This window comes from Polypterus senegalus, chromosome 1, assembly GCF_016835505.1.
Source record: "Polypterus senegalus isolate Bchr_013 chromosome 1, ASM1683550v1, whole genome shotgun sequence".
In the NCBI taxonomy this organism is placed as follows: domain Eukaryota; kingdom Metazoa; phylum Chordata; class Cladistia; order Polypteriformes; family Polypteridae; genus Polypterus; species Polypterus senegalus.
This window is the reverse complement of record NC_053154.1, coordinates 105,971,232-105,988,988: the sequence shown is the minus strand read 5'-3', so window position 1 is coordinate 105,988,988 and position 17,757 is coordinate 105,971,232. Positions and strand designations below refer to the sequence as shown.

General features: G+C 34.9%; 1 protein-coding gene across 4 annotated transcripts in view; it reads right to left on the bottom strand.

Moving 5' to 3' along the window:
- LOC120530836 (G-protein coupled receptor 55) overlaps positions 1 to 17,757 on the bottom strand; it is a 114,979-nt gene that overhangs the window by 21,018 nt on the left and 76,204 nt on the right. Inside the window, exon 1 of one of the 4 annotated variants that reach the window (XM_039755499.1) lies at positions 7,728 to 8,209. The exons of 2 other annotated variants lie outside the window; for them this stretch is intronic. In XM_039755499.1, the coding sequence (XP_039611433.1) occupies positions 7,728 to 7,744 (17 nt within the window). In that variant the 5' untranslated portion in view covers positions 7,745 to 8,209. Of the gene's footprint in view, positions 1 to 7,727; positions 8,210 to 17,757 lie in introns of those variants that run through there. One more of the 4 variants, XM_039755509.1, reaches the window with a different exon arrangement.

Below are 17,757 nucleotides of genomic sequence, written 5' to 3'. Positions count from 1 at the left end.
TGTAATTTCCAGTTCTTCAAAGAGTTGTTGCCAAAATGTTGTTGGCATATCAATACATTAACCTTGGGATGTATTGGTGGAGAACAAAGGTACCAAAACCCATTTAAATTAAAGAAAGATACCTTTCGTGTAATAGCAGATGGCTCATCAAGTACAGACAAATACTGCCGGGTTTTTCCCCATTTTTTGTGTGGGAACATTTAGTGATATCCTTAAAAAGTGAATGGAACCCTTCAGAGTATATTCCATTTAGTTTACAGTTTAAATGTGGTAACCTGGTCAATTTCTGTAACTGAAGGCAGAGAGACATACTAAAAAAATTCTTGTGGCAAGGTTACCGCAGTGGGTGCGATTCAATCAGAAAATGCTGAAAGTGCTTCATTTTGTGGGAGTGTCTTATTCAACAAAGTGTTATATGGGAGGCTGAAACTCTGCTTTGAGGATATGCAAGTGGTAATAACCTTTAGTAAGCTGAATCTACAGGGTATGTTTCAGTTGATGAGTAATCACTTAGTGTCTTAACTCCAGGGATGCCGCAAAGTGCCATTTGCTCCCTGTGTTTGCTGAGTGAAAATCATGCTTGCATACTTGATGTTAAGTTGAGTTGAATTTTTTTTTGGTGTGACCGCAGCCCATTGTCTCTTCTTCAGCTTGTCATTTTTCAGAACAGGATATTAAGGCACAAGTGAGACTTGGATAGTATTCAGTCCTGACAGTTGTGGCACTGCTGTGAAATTGATAGATGTTATTTTCCTCTTGACCATATCAGACTGTAATCTTCTACATGTAACTGGGGTAGTTTGTGGCCAAGGTAAACTGGTTTAGAGAAAAAACAGCACCTTGAAATCTGAAGACATAATTCACACCTAGAAAACAGTGGCTTGCTTTGTGCAAGTAAACAAATGTACTGTGTAAATTATAAGTCTAAATATCTTGGAGTCCTTTTTTATTGGGAAACACAGTGCTGATCAAGAGATGGATCAAAGAATCAAATCACTGACCATAATTTTGCAAGCAATGCAACAGACTGTTATGGAAAAGTAAGAATTTAGTCCTTTGATAATGCTTTCAATTCAACAGTTAATCTAAATCATTATTCTCATCTATTATTTGAAAGAACATAAAGCATAGGATCTTCATAAGTAGCTGAAATGAGATTACGGTAAAGAGCTCAACAATAACAATTCCAGATCCAGAGGAGCTAGTTGAACGGTTTGTAAATCTCCCCAACAGATGACAATTATGCTAATTTATATCAGGAACATTCTATTTTGTGGGAGATCCTGGGGCCAGCTAGGATATTCTGTACTACACTGTTGGTCTGTGAACATTTGGAAATTCCACACGGGTTCTTGAGGATTGTTTGCTATGGACAGAATTTGATAAAACTGACGTTTCATTATGCAACTCCTCGTCGTGGGGTATGTAAGATTTGCTGACTGCGGTTGCTGATCTTGTCACCAGACCATGTCAAGTTAAGCAACTGAAATTTGCTGCTCATGTCACCTTTACTGAGTGAGTGCCACCCTTCCAGCACAGTTGTACTTGCCTCTATTGAGAACTAAAAGAATTCTGCCTGATGTAGCCCGTGCTGTATAATGAGTAAACAGGTACAGCGAGTTAAGTTGCAATCTCTGCCAATTTTTCCCATTCTGTCTTGGTACATAATACATATGACAACAGACAGATTAGTTTATGTTCTGTTTGTGGGGTCCAAAACACTTTTGTTCCTTATTCCTTGTCACTGCATTCAATGCAACGTACTTCCAGATGAACATTCTTTGGTTGCCAGCTCTCATGCACAAACAGCCAGCCTCTATGACTAAAGACAAAAATCAAACCTGTTTGATTTTATTAGAGTAAGTCACAGACTAGTTGGAATGAGTCACTTTGTATGTCACATTACACAACTCGCTTCTCTGACTACCTCTGATTCAGTAGGATTACGCAAATGAAGGCTGAAAATCATTGGAAAATTCATGTAATGTATTATAGCCTTAAGGTGTGAAATGCCAGTAGAGCAAGTGCAATAAGAAAAGTAAAGAAACCGTTAGTTAGTAATTTAGAATAAAAGGAATAAGTGGAGAGAACTAAGTAACAGTCAACAGAATAAGAATAAAGATAGTGTGCAGATTAATGCAAGTAATGCAAATTAGAGATAGATGTAAGGAGAGAAATGAAGGCAAGTAAAGTGAGGTGACTAAAGAAATTGATGGGAGTATTGCATTTTAGTAGCTTAAGTAGGGGGTCTGCAAGTAGGGTAAGGAGGGTGAGAAGAGCAGCATGGGTTAGTTTCATGAATAGAAAGCCCAGCTGTGACAGCATGAACAGTAACATAATTATGGAAAGTAATGTGAGTCAGCAGTATAAGGAAACTGAAAGTAATCTGTGCTAATGGTTTAAGGAAAGAAAACACAGTAAAGTGGAGTAAGGCGGGATAGAAGTGTGGAGTGGAATGTGCAGCAGTGTCATTAGCATAAGCAGAGAGAACACAGTAGGATTGTGGAGTAAGGGGAGTAATACATAAATGGAAAGTAATTCAAGTTAGTAGAGTAAGATGGTAAAAAACAGTGAGTCAAATAAGAGTAAGAAGGTTAAATGGAGGCAGAAGAAGAGACCTTTCAGAAGATGAAGATGAAAATGGAGAATAACTAAACTAAAGTTAAATTGGGTATATTCAGATTTAAGCATTTTGTTCACATATTAACAAAAGTGAAATCTGGAAATTGTTAGAACTCCTGTTTGTGTGGAATTATTGTTTTAATACAGCTTTTTTTGTGTTGGAAGTGGGCTCTTACAGAGATGGCACATGTCAAAATGTTGAGCAGAATTATGGTTAATGCAATAGTTTAAATTAGTTTGAAGGCGCACATTTGCTTGTACTTTATGTTTATTATATTAGCTATATTATTAGGTGAGGTTAACTATAAAATAGTCATTTGTAATCTATGGTAATTTGCCAGATGTTACCCTGAGAAATAACAGGAAATGTGTAACTTGAGCATTACTGTCACAATAGACACCGCTTTCTATTTTTGTAATCAAATGTATTCATATTGCAGAATTGAAGCATCTGTTCTTTGCCTTCTCCTCACTGTTTTTTTTTTTATTTAAATGAATTTAAAATGAGTAGATCCACAAAACTATTTGCAAGAAAGTAATTTTGAGTATAGTATAGCAACCTGGCATTGTGTAATTCTCTAGTTAGGTTGCAGGGGATTTGCCGTGTTGTCTCATTGTGTCCACTGCAGCTATGTTAGAGAATGCCTGTTCTTTTGTGTCGGACTGTCTTTCAAGCTAAGGTACAGCTGGATTGTCATTTTGTCTCAGTGTGCTTACTCTGGCTAGTATATAGTAGGCGTCTACTGGACTGTGCACAACAGGTATGGTAGAACAGGCTGTCCACTTGCGGTGGGGTGTTGCGTTCTTTCTCTGAGCCCGCCTTTGATCTACTCACCTTGGGGCTCCAGCTAGGACAGAGCAGGCCTGTAGTGTTGTCTCAGTGTGCCCACTTTACCGATTGTCTCAGATCATGTGAACTGCAGTCTAAATAAGGTTCCTCGTAGAAGTGAAGCTGTTGGTAAGTGTTTATCTCACAATCTAATTATTAGTGGCCTATTAGTCATTTTCAGATGCTTCCCCAAGGCAGTATATGGGAAAAAAGGTCATGTGTTTTAGTATTATTTCACACATTGTTACTTTCCATCTAACCAGACATGGTGTCATGTCTAATGTTTGAGGAAGTTCCCTTCCTTCTGCACATACACACATGACGACCAGTGACAAAGAAGGGCAGAACTGATTATAATCTGTCTAAAAAGGTTGGGCAAAATGTGCGTGAGACACTAGCTGTGAATAAATACAAGCCAGCAAAAATGTAATGAATAGGCCAATACATGTGGGTTACAACCTTGGCAATTTACAAAGTTAACAAACATTATATAAAAAAATGGGTCAAATGAAAGATGATTTGCCATATAGAAAACTGTAATTTCTAGACACAAATTGCATACATAATTACAGAAATAATAAAAAAATAACTTTTACAGAAAGTTATTTCTGTGCCTGAAATAAATGGAACAGACATTCTAAAATGCTTCACAGGCTAGATTTGCAAATGCCCTTCCCAACAAAAGCAACTTCAAAAGGTTAGTGAAGTTGTAAAAATATCAGCTTGCTTGTTTCCTCACATAGAGGTGCTAGGTTATTGGAAGTTTAATAAAATGTAATTAAATATTAGGGCACACTAAGAGAGCAGTATTGCAACCATAGGATGAGTAGCTGTTGCTTGTTTTCTGCATTTAACAAAACTGTCAGTCGTTTTCTTAACTGCTTAGTTCTGAACAGGGTTGCAGGGGGTGCCAGAGTTTATCCCATCCAGCACAGAGAGCAAGGCAGGATCAAACCATGGACAGGGTACCAGTCCATTGCAGGGCAAACACACACACAGAGACGTGTACACACACACACACACACACCACACACTAGGGACAATTTAGTATCGCCAATCCACCTAACCAGCATGTATTTGGACTGTGGGGGGAAACCAGAGCACCCAGAGGAAACCCATGCAGACATGGGGAGAACATGCTAACTCCACGTATGGACAACCTGGGATGCAAACCCTGGTCTCCTTACTGCGAGGCAGAAGCCCTACCACTGCGACACCCTTAACAAAACTGCCTTTAATTAATTATTGATCTCTTCCTATGTTTTAGCACTTATGAAAGATGAAAAATAGAACGCAAGATACATAGAGTAAGATATCTCATCATGTTTAATCTGCTAGTTTAATAAACTTATTGAGATATCTTTAAAATACGCAGATTTGTGTGATTCAATTAGCCAGAAATCCAAACTCTGTAAAGGTTACATATTTTTAAAAGTGTACATTTACAGGGTTTAGCTGATTTCTAAATCTGAGTACACTAAGATCATTAGTGTGACCCTGGAGAAAAAAATCATCCTCATAATCATCGATGTGTATTTCTCGACATTTTCAATCCTTCAAACCGCAGAATCCTGAAGGCAAAGAGTAAGAGAAGGAGCTGAACAGAATGGCTAGAGCCTCATAAATGAGGTTTGCTATCACCAAGGAGTGCTGGTGAGGACAGGATGGTTACACGCATTTTGTATTTATTTCCATCCAGACATTTACTGAACCCACTCAATTCAATTTTGAGGTTGCAGAGAGGGTTGGAATTTATCACAACAGTACTGCATGAATGTGTTAGAGTGCAGTGTTTGTAGTGAGGAGTATAGATACACAATGAATTTCATTTGATGTTTAGTACAGTTGTAGATTTACTGTCTAATCTGCGTGTTTAATTTTAATATATTTTTAACCAAAATGGATTTAAAAATGATGGCAGTTTACAATGAGCTTGCACAGGTTTAACTAAAACCTAAAATGGATTGCACACAGCTTTTTTATAAACTTTGAAACTGTCATAAACTAACTAACTATATATCCTAAACCTGTCTTATTTTCTTCAGATGTTTCAGAATGTTTGTTCACTGACTTGGTGTTCAAGACAAGACCCAAACTAACTCCAGGTTAAAAGATTCACTGCAGCCATTAACACCTTCATTTAGAAGCTTATCAAATTAATGAGCCTGTTTTAATAACAAAGCTGCAGATAATGTGAAAGAGGCTGGGGGTTCATCTCCAACAGCAAAGAAGATGATTGAGGTGCCTGCCTCACTGGATGTGTAAAGGGCACAGAAAGAGCTCACTGCTTTTCATTCATTCATTTTCCTTCCCAGATTATCCTGTTTAAGGTCACAGGAAGTTCTATATTTAACTATATTGCAGGAAAAAAGCAAAATCTGAACAATCTATCATCAAATATCCATGAGAACGCAATGCACTTGCTTATTTGTTTATTATACCAAACCATAATATCAATATCTTTAATTAAAAAACTTTAGGAACGCAAGCCTGACTCTCACTCTGGGAAACACAGGATGGCCTATGTGATCACAGCACAATATTTGGTTGCCAGTTCTGTCTTCATTTGAGTGAAACTTTAACAGTTTCTATGTAGCAGTATATTCATTCCTGTGTCCAAAAGTCCAAAATTGTTTGTTAATCCAGTTATTTCAAGGGCCCAACAATGATATAAAGTGTGGATCACATGTTAACACTTAAATACATTATCATTTCTTTATTTCAGTAAACCTTCTCATTCAAGCAGATTAAAGGTATTTTTAAAAAGTGGTGAAAGTATGAAAGGTGTACAAGTTTATCATTTTCAGTAAAATTTGAGGGATGCTCAGTTAGTTGTATTAGTACAACCTGTTTAGGCTAGAGCTACAGGTATTGCTATATGCGTTACATTTTTTGCACTTATTATCATGGTGGGCATTACATACAGTAGTTCAGTAGTTTCTGAACTTTTACATTTGATTTTTTTTTGTTCTCCTACCCACACTTAAGTCTAGTGGCCTCTTTTAGCAACAAGCCACAGCAGTGAATGGATGGAATGGCACTACCATCAGTTTACCTGAACCCTTTTAAATGACATCAGACCACCACTGCCTAGACAGCTTCCGACTCTGCACTGGAAATTTTCTCATAAATGTTATGGCCTCCATACAAGAAGGTTTATTTAGTTTTAATTGCATATCACTGTTTAGGTTTAGTTTCTTCTCCAGCAGTACATGGCATACTTCTGTTATATGGTAAAAATTATGCATTTTTCTATTTTTGTATTGACGACTATGATTGCACTGATGTGCTTTTAAGATAAGTTCAATTGAAAAAACACTAAAAGCTCTTCAGGACCAAAGCTATACAACCTATAGTTTGCTTTTCAAATAAAATGAAATATTTAAAATGGTAAAGAAGTCATGGAAACATGGTGTTAGTAATGCTGGCAATATTTAGTAATGGAATAAGGACAGTAGCGAGATGACCATGTTGGAAAAAGGAATTCATAATATAAAAATGACAACACACTTAGTGAATATAACCGAGACAAGTCAAAGCGATGCTGCCTAAATGCTGCAAAACATCAGCAAACATACATACAGGCTGTTTATGCATTGCACATCTGAAAATGAGTGAACATTTTCTTAAGTTACACAGATCTAAAAAGTATTTCAGAAGATAATAAGCCCCCTGTCTCATGTGAAGATGACAGCTTTGGTCAAAAGCTGCAAAGACTAAGCGAAATGTGGTTTTCTACAGCCTTGTTATTTTAGGAGTTACATGAAGTTATTATGTTCAGCCTGTGTGTTTATGTTATCAGTAGCAATTGTAGCACTTTTGGAAGTAGCATTGAAGTTTTTCATTACATAAATTTATCCTGATCGTCTGCACAGTCATTTTGAAAAATGGGGTTTTTAAATTTACACTTTGTGTAGGATTTTTTAACTTGTCAACTGACTTTCTAGCATTTGATAGTAAAATGTCACAGCTTTCCCTTATTGTAAGCATTTTTTTTTGTCTTTAACATCAGATTAATACAAATTCACCAGCACATTAGATAATTATGATAACAATAATTTAATCTTCTTTTGTTTTAAAAGCCAAAGAGTAGTAGTCAGTTTAATTACATGCTTCTTCTCAAAAACACAACAGCGTTAACTCCGTAAAGCAAAAGTAAAGCAAAATTTCCCACTGTCAGTTTGAAAATAAATTCCCATCCATCAGTAAATCAATCTGCCTAAAGCATAAATAATAACAAAAAAGGAAACATTGAAAAATTAGTATTGCTCCATACCTGTTGTTTGCCGACATGTCTGATGTTTATGCTTCGCTTTTACACTGCTGCATGTACGAGATAAGTCAAGTGGCTTCTTTGAACTTGGCCAATGCCGCTTCCTCAAACAGTGATGAAATTCTGGACGCCCCAACGCCCCAAAGTGTGCAACAGCAGGCTTCTGTCTTGTTTTTTGTTTGTTTGTTCTGATCAGATTGTGCAGAATTTAACTTTACAGTGACAATAGGAATCTGCAGTCCAAATTCTAAATAAGCAATCATTCATTTTCAGCTTATGCAGAGAGATGAAACTCAGCTTTTTCTTTTGGATAAAGTGACAAATTTACAAGAAGCTACTACATTAAAGCTTCTCTTTCTTCAGGAACCTCTTTTAAAATATGTTGCGTGACAGATTCTAGTGTGTGGTTAAAATAATTTGTTTCAGTGGGTGTCGATGTAAGAATGAAACTGGCATGCAGAATACAGCACACTCATTCTCATCCCTAAAGTCAATATGTATACTGTCACTATACTGCCTTCTTAACCAAAGAGATAAAAAGGCAGATCTGCTAGAGGAAACCTCAGCAAAACCTAAATAAAAGAAGGTTTTGTACTTAAGTTTGCCTTATATATACTGTATAAATATATTTAACATGGCACAAAAATATACAGGATACATCAGTATTTTTTAAACTGTAAGTAATCATAAGAGATTTCAAAAATATTCATAAAAAGTGTTATTAACTGTAGCATTCCTTAAAAAGACTGTTTTAGAATGTGTGGACAATTAATTTCATTCTTAGTATATTTAATGAGAGGTAATGCTCACTAATATTTATAATTAATGTACATTTAGTTGTGTCTCCTGGAATTGTTATTGCTTGTAAAATGTTTAAAATACAATAGGGAAAGATAGGCTGTTTTCTATTATATTGGCATCATTTTAATATTCCTTTTATTCATTTTCAGGTGTGTTGACTAAATTTAAAATATGATTACCTTTATTACATTTTTTTACTAAACAGCCATGAAAGCAATTAAGTGTAGCTTTAAAATAAAATCTGGGTGAACACATCTTAAAATATTTTAATAAGCAGTTTTAATTTTGGTTAGTTATTATTTGTTTAGATATTCTTCTTTAACTAGTCTTTTTGCCTAATCATTTAAGGCTAAAAATATCTGGACCTTGTGATACAAGGGGCAGGAGGAAACCATTGGAAAATCTGACAGAAACATTTAACTTTTTCCCTAAACTTAACTAATTTAACCCAACTAGTGTTAAGCCTGTAATCAGATTATTATAAAAGTACACGAATTTGTTGATTGATTACTTTATTTATGCTTGTTTCCAAATTATTTTTTATTTGTTTTTGACATAATCTTTTTCAGATACTCAAACAGTGCCTATAAATAAATTTTCATACATTTTGTATGGCAAGTAGAGGGCACTGAGAGGTGGAAGACTTGATACTACTTATTACACTACTGTGGACCTTTATGATGGTTTATTACACTGCTTATGACACATGTGCCCATTTCACTGCGCTTGTTCTTACTTAAACTCTATCAGTCTCTTAAAATGAAATGTTATACTAAAGCCCCATTTACAGATCGGGCATATGTAAATATTCTTTAAATACACCTTCATAAGTATATTGTATGTGGAGTATTTGCATATAAATGGAATTGTCTTGAATTTGCAAAGTAACGTATTTCAATTCCTATTAAGCTTAAATCATCAGAGAATCAAATAGATAAAATATAGATAAATATAACATTTTTGTGGACTGATGATTAAACAAAAATTAAATTTGACAAAAAATGAAACATCTTTCAGGCAACCTGAATCTTTTGCTTTGTGTGGTATATTTAGCTTTAGTTTCCATGGAGAATTGCATAACATTACAACATGCAAGAAAAGTAAATGTGCCTATCCCACACACAAGCTGGTATAAGTAAAAGAAAATGAAATATTGCCAGTATTACAATAATACTAATAACTGCTAATAATAACAATAATAATAATTTAAAAAGATAAAAGCATTCAGATAGATAGATAGATAGATAGATAGATAGATAGATAGATAGATAGATAGATAGATAGATAGATAGATAGATCAAACAATTATAAGAGTCACAAAAGAAAAGATTAGACTGAACAGTACAAAAACATTGGGGGCCGTTATATCCAGTACATGACTCTTAATAATTAATTATAAAAGAAAAATATTCTAAACCTGCTTTACCCAATTTGGGGTCATCCTGTGCCAGAGCCTGTTTCAGCATGCATCAAGCACAAATAAGGAGCCAACCCACGAGTATACAAAGAAAAATGTTCACAGATGAGGAGGGTACATGTAAATTCCAAAAAAATGCAAGATTCAAATGCTGGACACTGGATCCATTAGGGAACAGCATTATCTACTGTGCCTCCCTGCTTACTTTATTATTATTATTATTATTATTATTATTATTATGATTATGATTATTATAAATTTCAGACACAGAGGAAATTGCAACATATTGAAAATTTGAAAAGGTGCAGATTAAATCTGGATACAGGATGACTATTACTGTTTATTAATCCAGTTGTCAATAATCTATTTTAAAAGCATATGGGCAACTAATCCAGTAAAAAGTACAAGGGACTTTCAAGAGGTTTCTGCACTTTTTTTAACTCTGTTTATTAAGAATTTCAAAAACCAACTATTAATGCCCAATTACTACTCCTCCCACCTTCTCTGTTTCCAACAAAAATATTAAAGTGCAGAATCTTTTTAAATGTCTCTTGTATAAATAATACTTTATCCATCCATTAATCAATTTTCTAACTTACTTGTCCAGTACACTATTGTGCTACTCACCATAATGATTAAAAAAAGAAAACAGCAATCTACATAGATAGATAGATAGATAGATAGATAGATAGATAGATAGATAGATAGATAGATAGATAGATAGATAGATAGATAGATAGATAGATCAAATAATTACAACATTCACAAAAGATAAGATTAGACTGATCACCAGAAAAGCATTAAGGGCCAGTACATGGCTCTTTAATGAGGTGGCTGCTTAGTTCATTAAGGTATAGGGTGGCAACAGAGAACAATCAAGAAATGTATTTTATTTTTAATCTTTCATCAGCATCCTGTATGGAAATGTATAATTGCAATCTAGTGTCTAGACATTACAGATTTATGCAATCAACAATTAGGGGCAGATTTTGCATCCATTAGACAGGTATGACAATACACACTATTAATCAAACTTTTTTGTACTGTACTACTATCATTTCTAAAATGTCTAAAACAAGAATACCACAAAACATGTAGCTGACGCGGAAGCAGTAACTTGTATAGAATCACATTTAATTTATCTTTCAACTGAAAATTAGTTAGATCTAGAAAATCAGGATTCATAAACACAAAATGAATGTACTAGCATAGTGACTAATCTTGTGATTTTAATCTGTGTCTTGACCAGAAATCATGCAATTTTTATGATGTTGAAAGTAGCTGTCCTTGGAAACACATATGGCCCTTGTATTTCAGGAGGCCCCCTTTATCACGTTCCAGATAAGTAAAATGATCTGGTGGTGTTGTTGCATCTCTCATACCCTTTACCTCCCAGACACGTGTGCCTGTCCATTGCAGCTGTACCCCTCTTAGTTAAACAGGTGAGTTATGGGTGGACTGGAGACTTACCCAGGCAGCAGGGTCTGAAAGTAAACATGTCTTTCTTTCAGTAAGTTGTGCTATTGTAGTGTCTTTTTAAATGCTGTCTGACAAGATTAAAAATAATAACATGGAGCCCCCTACAGTTATATAAAGTAAAACAATTCAAGAGTGAACATTTGCAGGCCTAATCTATGACTCCAGCTCACTATATACAGTACTTTCTCTACAGATCCAAAAGAAGTAACATTAATCAATGACAAGTACAGTATTGAAATGCAAAGAATAGTAATCAGGAATAGAACAGAGTAAACTGATTAATTATGGACATTGAACTTTTAAAGCTATCATACAATGGTAGTAACAACATTGTTGAAACTTGCACGTGAAGGTAAATCAATATGGAGTTGGGAATCCTTTAGCTGTCTGGATGGAGTTATGTTTTAAATATGATAGCAGAACTAGGTACAAAACAAGCAAAACACATGAATACAATGCTTAAGCAAGGAAACACCTGAAAAATGTGGGAATTCTCAGCAATTTTTAAAGAATTTATTAAGTCAGCAGACCATACAAATGAAATTATAAGGCCAATAGAAATTAACCATTCTTAAACGTCAGCCAGGCATATCAAGATCAAGCAGTAGACATTGTGCAGAATAACAATTTATGAAATCTTGAAATCAATGCAACATTTGATGTCTGTCCAATACAAATTCTTGATTCTGTTGAACGAGAAGTGCCCAACTGAACCAATTCGACTTGCACTGGAAGACTAATAGCTTTTACCTAATTGTAATGTAATAAAAGCAAAGTACAATTTTCTATGTATCTGTGATGGAAAGTGTTGATCATAAATGTATTATATTTCTTAAACTGTAAAAAGTATATGGCAAATAATATGCCATTATAACCTTGTAGGGTGACTCAAAAGCAGTTCCCCTTTAAGAGCTACACTGAGAAAATACAACATTCAAAGGCACATTATGTGTCACTCAGAGGTTTTTAACTGTTTCCATTGTGACATACTCGTTGTCCACGTGCACATATTAAATGAGTTCCAACATATGCTCATCACAACATCACAACCAACGTTTCATGGTGAAGCATATAGAACAGCCAGGGTGCCAGTCCATTTTAGAGCACAATCTCAAAAACATTAAAACTAAATTAAATTAATCTTAGCTTTAGTTTAATTGAACATTTACTACATTATATGCTATTTCCTTCTCTTTCCACTTGAAAGTTTTAAAATACTCTTAATAAAATTCATCTGCCAGCTGGCAGTCTAATATAAAAAAAAACCTGTTAACTGCCTGTTTTGCTTATTTAATGTTGAGAAGATGATGCGCAGTTGTGAGTCCCATAAGATTAGGTGGCCATTACAGGTGATAATATAAAAGTAAAAACAAAAGCCAATTATGAGAGTCTTAGTTTCAACCCCGAAGCACCTAAAGCCAAGTCTTTTGCTAGCTAATGTCACCTTTCGGTATCCACTGTCTTTTTTTTTTTTAACTTAACGTTAAAATCACGAGCACTCACACCTCCAGGAAGTTGGGTTCATGTCTGAGCCTGGTCACAGTTTGTCCAGTCCTTGTGTTTTTGTAAAGTGCATGTAGATTTTTCTGTTTGTTTTAAAGACAAGCATGCTAAAATAATTTGTGGTACTAAGTGTAATTTGTATATTGTTGTGAGTGTGTAAGAATAAGTAAGCCCTTTGGTATCTTGGGTAAGGTCATTTGCTGTTTTGAGCCCAGTGGTACTGGGATAGGCTCCAGTCTCTTTGAATAAGACTATGTAGATTAGAATAGTTCAAACAAATAATTTTATTTTGAAGTATGGTAAAGGGATTGAGCCAGGGCTTGGTACTGTTACCTCACTGCTCTATCATTTGTCGTTATTAATTTCATATTTTCTCTGTGCCTGTATTGATTTTCTCTAGGCAGTCTGGCTTTCACTCCCAATTGTAAGATATGCCCGTTAACTCTTTTACAGTGTGTGAGTGTTTTTGCGTGTGTGTGCCCTTGCAATGGTCTTGTTTCCTATCCTGTGCTATTTCTAGCCTTACATCTGTGATTCCGTAGTAAAATAAACACTACATGAGTTGATGGACCTTCGTATACCAAATATCATTTCAAGCCAATTGAAGCATAGATCTAGAACAATTATTCCCCCCTTTAGAGCTATAGAACAGACAGTGGAAGTGACTTGCTAAGGATTACAGGGTGAGCAAATGACAGGGACTGGCCTGAAGCCTTCCCCTTTAAGATTCATGGTTTTGTCCACTAGACTATGCTACTTCGAGTTTTTCCATGCAGTTAATTTACTTACCAATACGAATCTCTCTAACGTTAATGATTTGTCTGCTAGTGTCTGTACTTTCTGAATGTATTTGTGCCTTGTGCATTTTGCTGTCAGAATAGACAATGATAAATCACAATTGCAGAATATAAAAATATAGTTTTAATATAGTTGTGGCCCTGTTTGATGAAAAAAATTAAACAAATTTTAATTCTAAAAATCAAATATACTTTACCCACTTACTTGGCTACATCTGAAATTTGATCAATACAAGTACTTCCAAATTGAATATACAGGTATAAGCAGTGATTTGACTTCATTGTTCATGATTTTTTCCACATTTGAACAGGACATGAGAGAAAAGAGCAGAAAGCTTCTGTTCTCTTTTGAGATAACACCATCAAAAGTAACTAATCTTGCCTAATGCAGATCTTGACTCCCACTTACCTAGCAGCAGAGAAGTTGGGTTTTAAGAAGACCAGTTCTTAATCTTTGCTTACCCTGGCAGAATTTTAACTTGGAGGTGTGGAATTCAAAAGGAAATACATTTTGTTGATAATTCTATGCAGACCGTAGCATTCTTTGAAGTTGAATAGCACACGTCAACCTTGGTGCATTGCTCTCATTAGAAAAGCATCTATTGTCTGTTAGCCCTGAAACGAGAAGTTCTAGGTGTGGTTTAAGTGTTCAGCTTTCAGAAGTAAACAGCAGACATCTGCTTTGCATGTTGATGTTTAGTGAAATATTTAAAATTATTGCTTGATTCTATAAATATGGGAAATCCCCATGTTATATACATGTGTAGTGCCTGACAGAGGTGAGGCAGAAAAATAATATCGAAAGGATCAGGAAATGGAGCAACCAAAAAATCATAGAAATTAACCAGGGCTCCAAATTCCAAAAGTAACAATGCAGCTAATTAGCAGAGTCCAATATGTAACCTAAGTCATAGTCGAATATGGAACACTAATTTCTTAAACCATTAAGCACAAACAACACCTTCTAACACCATAAGTTAAAAAAAAAATATCCACAATCTTGGATACATAAGACACATGATATCAGTTATTTAAAGTGTTGTGCTAGTGACATTACGCCACACGACTTACAGAACCCAAACCTCTAGCAACTTAGTAACGCATGGTGACAACAGTTCTACCAGAAAAAAAAAATGGTGTTGCAGTAAAACAAAAAAATAACAAGAAAAATATTTACATAATTGGAGGACCTAAATAGGAACAGTATAATCACACCCCAATGGTTTTTGATTAGCCAAACCTTCAAAAATTATAATGCACATACTAGAAAAATGTAACCAAAGCAGTAAACACTTCCAAAGTATTTCATATCACAACAACATGTGTATACAATAAAGTAAGTTTCTATCCCATAACATTTTTATTGTTTCAATAATCAGGGTTCTTCAGCCTTAACTAGAACCAGTATGGCTCAAGTTAGGAACAGTGGCGTAGCTAGAGTTTGTGCCGCTTGGGGCGGGATGGTGCTTCAATTTGCCACCCTCCAATATATCTGAATATGTTAACCTATTTAAATAGAAAACTAAAATGACGTATAGAGAAAAATTAAGATACATTTTGCATAGATGTATTCATATGTAGAGGAACAGCAATAATTTTTCACATATAATAATTTATAAGCATCAACTAGACAAGAATATAGCATAGATGCACTGATAAGCCATGTTCTAATTATTAGTTTAATATAATTACGCTGTGAAAGCCAGATCCAGTGTATTGTACAAATGTTAGGTGAGGATGTTTTCTGCGCAAAGCAAGAACGCATTCGGATTGATAACAAAATGAAATTACAAATTGTACATTAGTTGTTAATCTTCCTAGAAATTACTATTGGTGAAATGTTTTAGTTATTGCCTCATAAATTTCAACTGCTGTGTCTGATGCTGGCACAGAAGGACAGTCTGAAAATTATTTTTGAAGCATTTGTGGATAAAATTCAGAGAATTTCATTCATGAGTGATATTTTTCTGAACCCTGCTGCTTATACACAAATTTTGCTGAGTCTATTGGCCAATAATGCCGCCTCAAAAAATGTGCCGCCCGTATCACAGGGGACACTCAATTCACCAAAACTGATATCAAGCCAATTTATAGTTGCCAGTCAGTGGCAGGAAAGAGGCTTAAACACAGAGACATAAAGAGAATGTGCAAATGGCAGCAATAGGCCTTCTCATAAGATATTTGTTATCTTAGCTATCTAAATCTGTGAAGCAGAATTTTAAACTTTAAAAATCACATTTGTTGTCATGCAATTTTATTTTGTCAAATGTTTTACTGAAATACAAAACACACACTTTAAAGGGTGACATAAGCTAGTCTGATGGATTTTAATGCAATGCCTTTTTTTATTGATTTTTATCACCTATTGCATGCCCAACCTACCTGGAAGGAGGTCTCTCTCTGAATCGCCTTCCCCAAGATTTTTTTTTCCTGCACTGGTATTTTTAGGGAGTTTTTTCTTGTTTTTTATGGTAGTCAAAGCTGGGGTGCTGTCAAAATACAGATCCTGTTAAAGCTCATTGAGGCATTCCTTGTGTGATTTTTGGCTAAATAAGAAATAAATTGTTCTGGCTCAGTTGTTGTGTGTGCAGTTCAAAACACCTGATCGATACTGCATTTTTTACTTCCCTTTTTTGTCTTATTTTATAGTTATTGCCACTATTCCTGCTTCTCAATCCACTGAACTGAAATTTTATAGTCAGTTCAGTATCAAATTTTGTTGAAAGCGTGTTGATTGGTGATGAGGTTTGTTCAAAATATGCATTGAAAGTTATAATTTTACCTTAGTAGATATCTAACCTTTACAATTTACTGTTTCTCGGTAGTTAATCTAAATTGCTCATTTCAACAGCTTTCATTGTCAGTAATTGTAATTTAAGGAATCTTGTGCTAAGGTTTAGACAACTTTTAGCGTACACACTGTTCTCTGTGAGCTCCAAAACTATGCCTCTTTTTAATTCTGAATACGGCTCTGTTTCACTCTGATTCATTTAACAATTTGTTATTCTGAAACATATTTAAACACGTGAGCATTACACTTAGTGCATTCCTCAGTCTTCCTAATGTATAAAGTTGGATGTGTGTTTGTCCAGTGTGCACATTCACACTATTGAGCATGTCAGTGCCAAATTATTCCATAGACTCTCAATTTGTACAAGATCATAGGCTATGTTTTGTTCTGAACTTTTTACTCTTGGGGAACTTTAGTTAGTGACCACACCTGCCCTTTATTCTACGAAAGGCAGTGCCGGGTAACCCTGGTAATCAAAATGAAAGTGCTGAAAGTCCAAATTTGCTCCCGTTCAACCAGAGTGAGCTACATGGCTTTTATACTAAGTGGTTACACATGTTATGAAAATGCAAAAAATTACATTTTAAATTTAAGTGTTAAAAACTGTTATAGATTGACAGTAAGTAGATGTCATGATTGTTTTGAACAAAGCTGATTCAAAGCAATAAATACAAGAAGTTATGAATGCCTATTGTGTTGTTTCCTTTGGAGAAGAAGTACTGGGATGACAGAATGAATGGTTACATGAATCTACAGTTCTGTGTAGTCATTGTTGTTTTCAAATTACAGTTTACTCAAGGAGAAGCATTTTACAGCTTTAAAAAAGTGATGTTAAAATGAGAACTACCTTTAATAAAGTCTTCCTGTTATTTGGAACTAAAGCAAAGTCAGTGTTCAGCCATCCGACTGTTCATCGGCACAAAAACAAATACAGCAAGTATCTACGGCCAAACACTTTGCTGAAGTTTTTTGTTTCTTTTTTCTTCTTATTTGATGTTCAGTGGTCTGTTCACAAAATTTTGCTAGATTATTTACAGGTTTTATCCTTCATGTCATGTCATTGTTCAAATGAGCAGTATCATTAAAGTTATTTTATTGGATCTGTTTTGTTTTCTATTTTAAAAAGTGCAGAGAATCACAGTCAGTGAGTGCCCTTCAATTTTTCGAACCTGTCAAATTTAATTTTAGAGACTTAGAGTCGATAACATTAGCATTGGTAACCATGAATAAGGTGCCTGAACACTG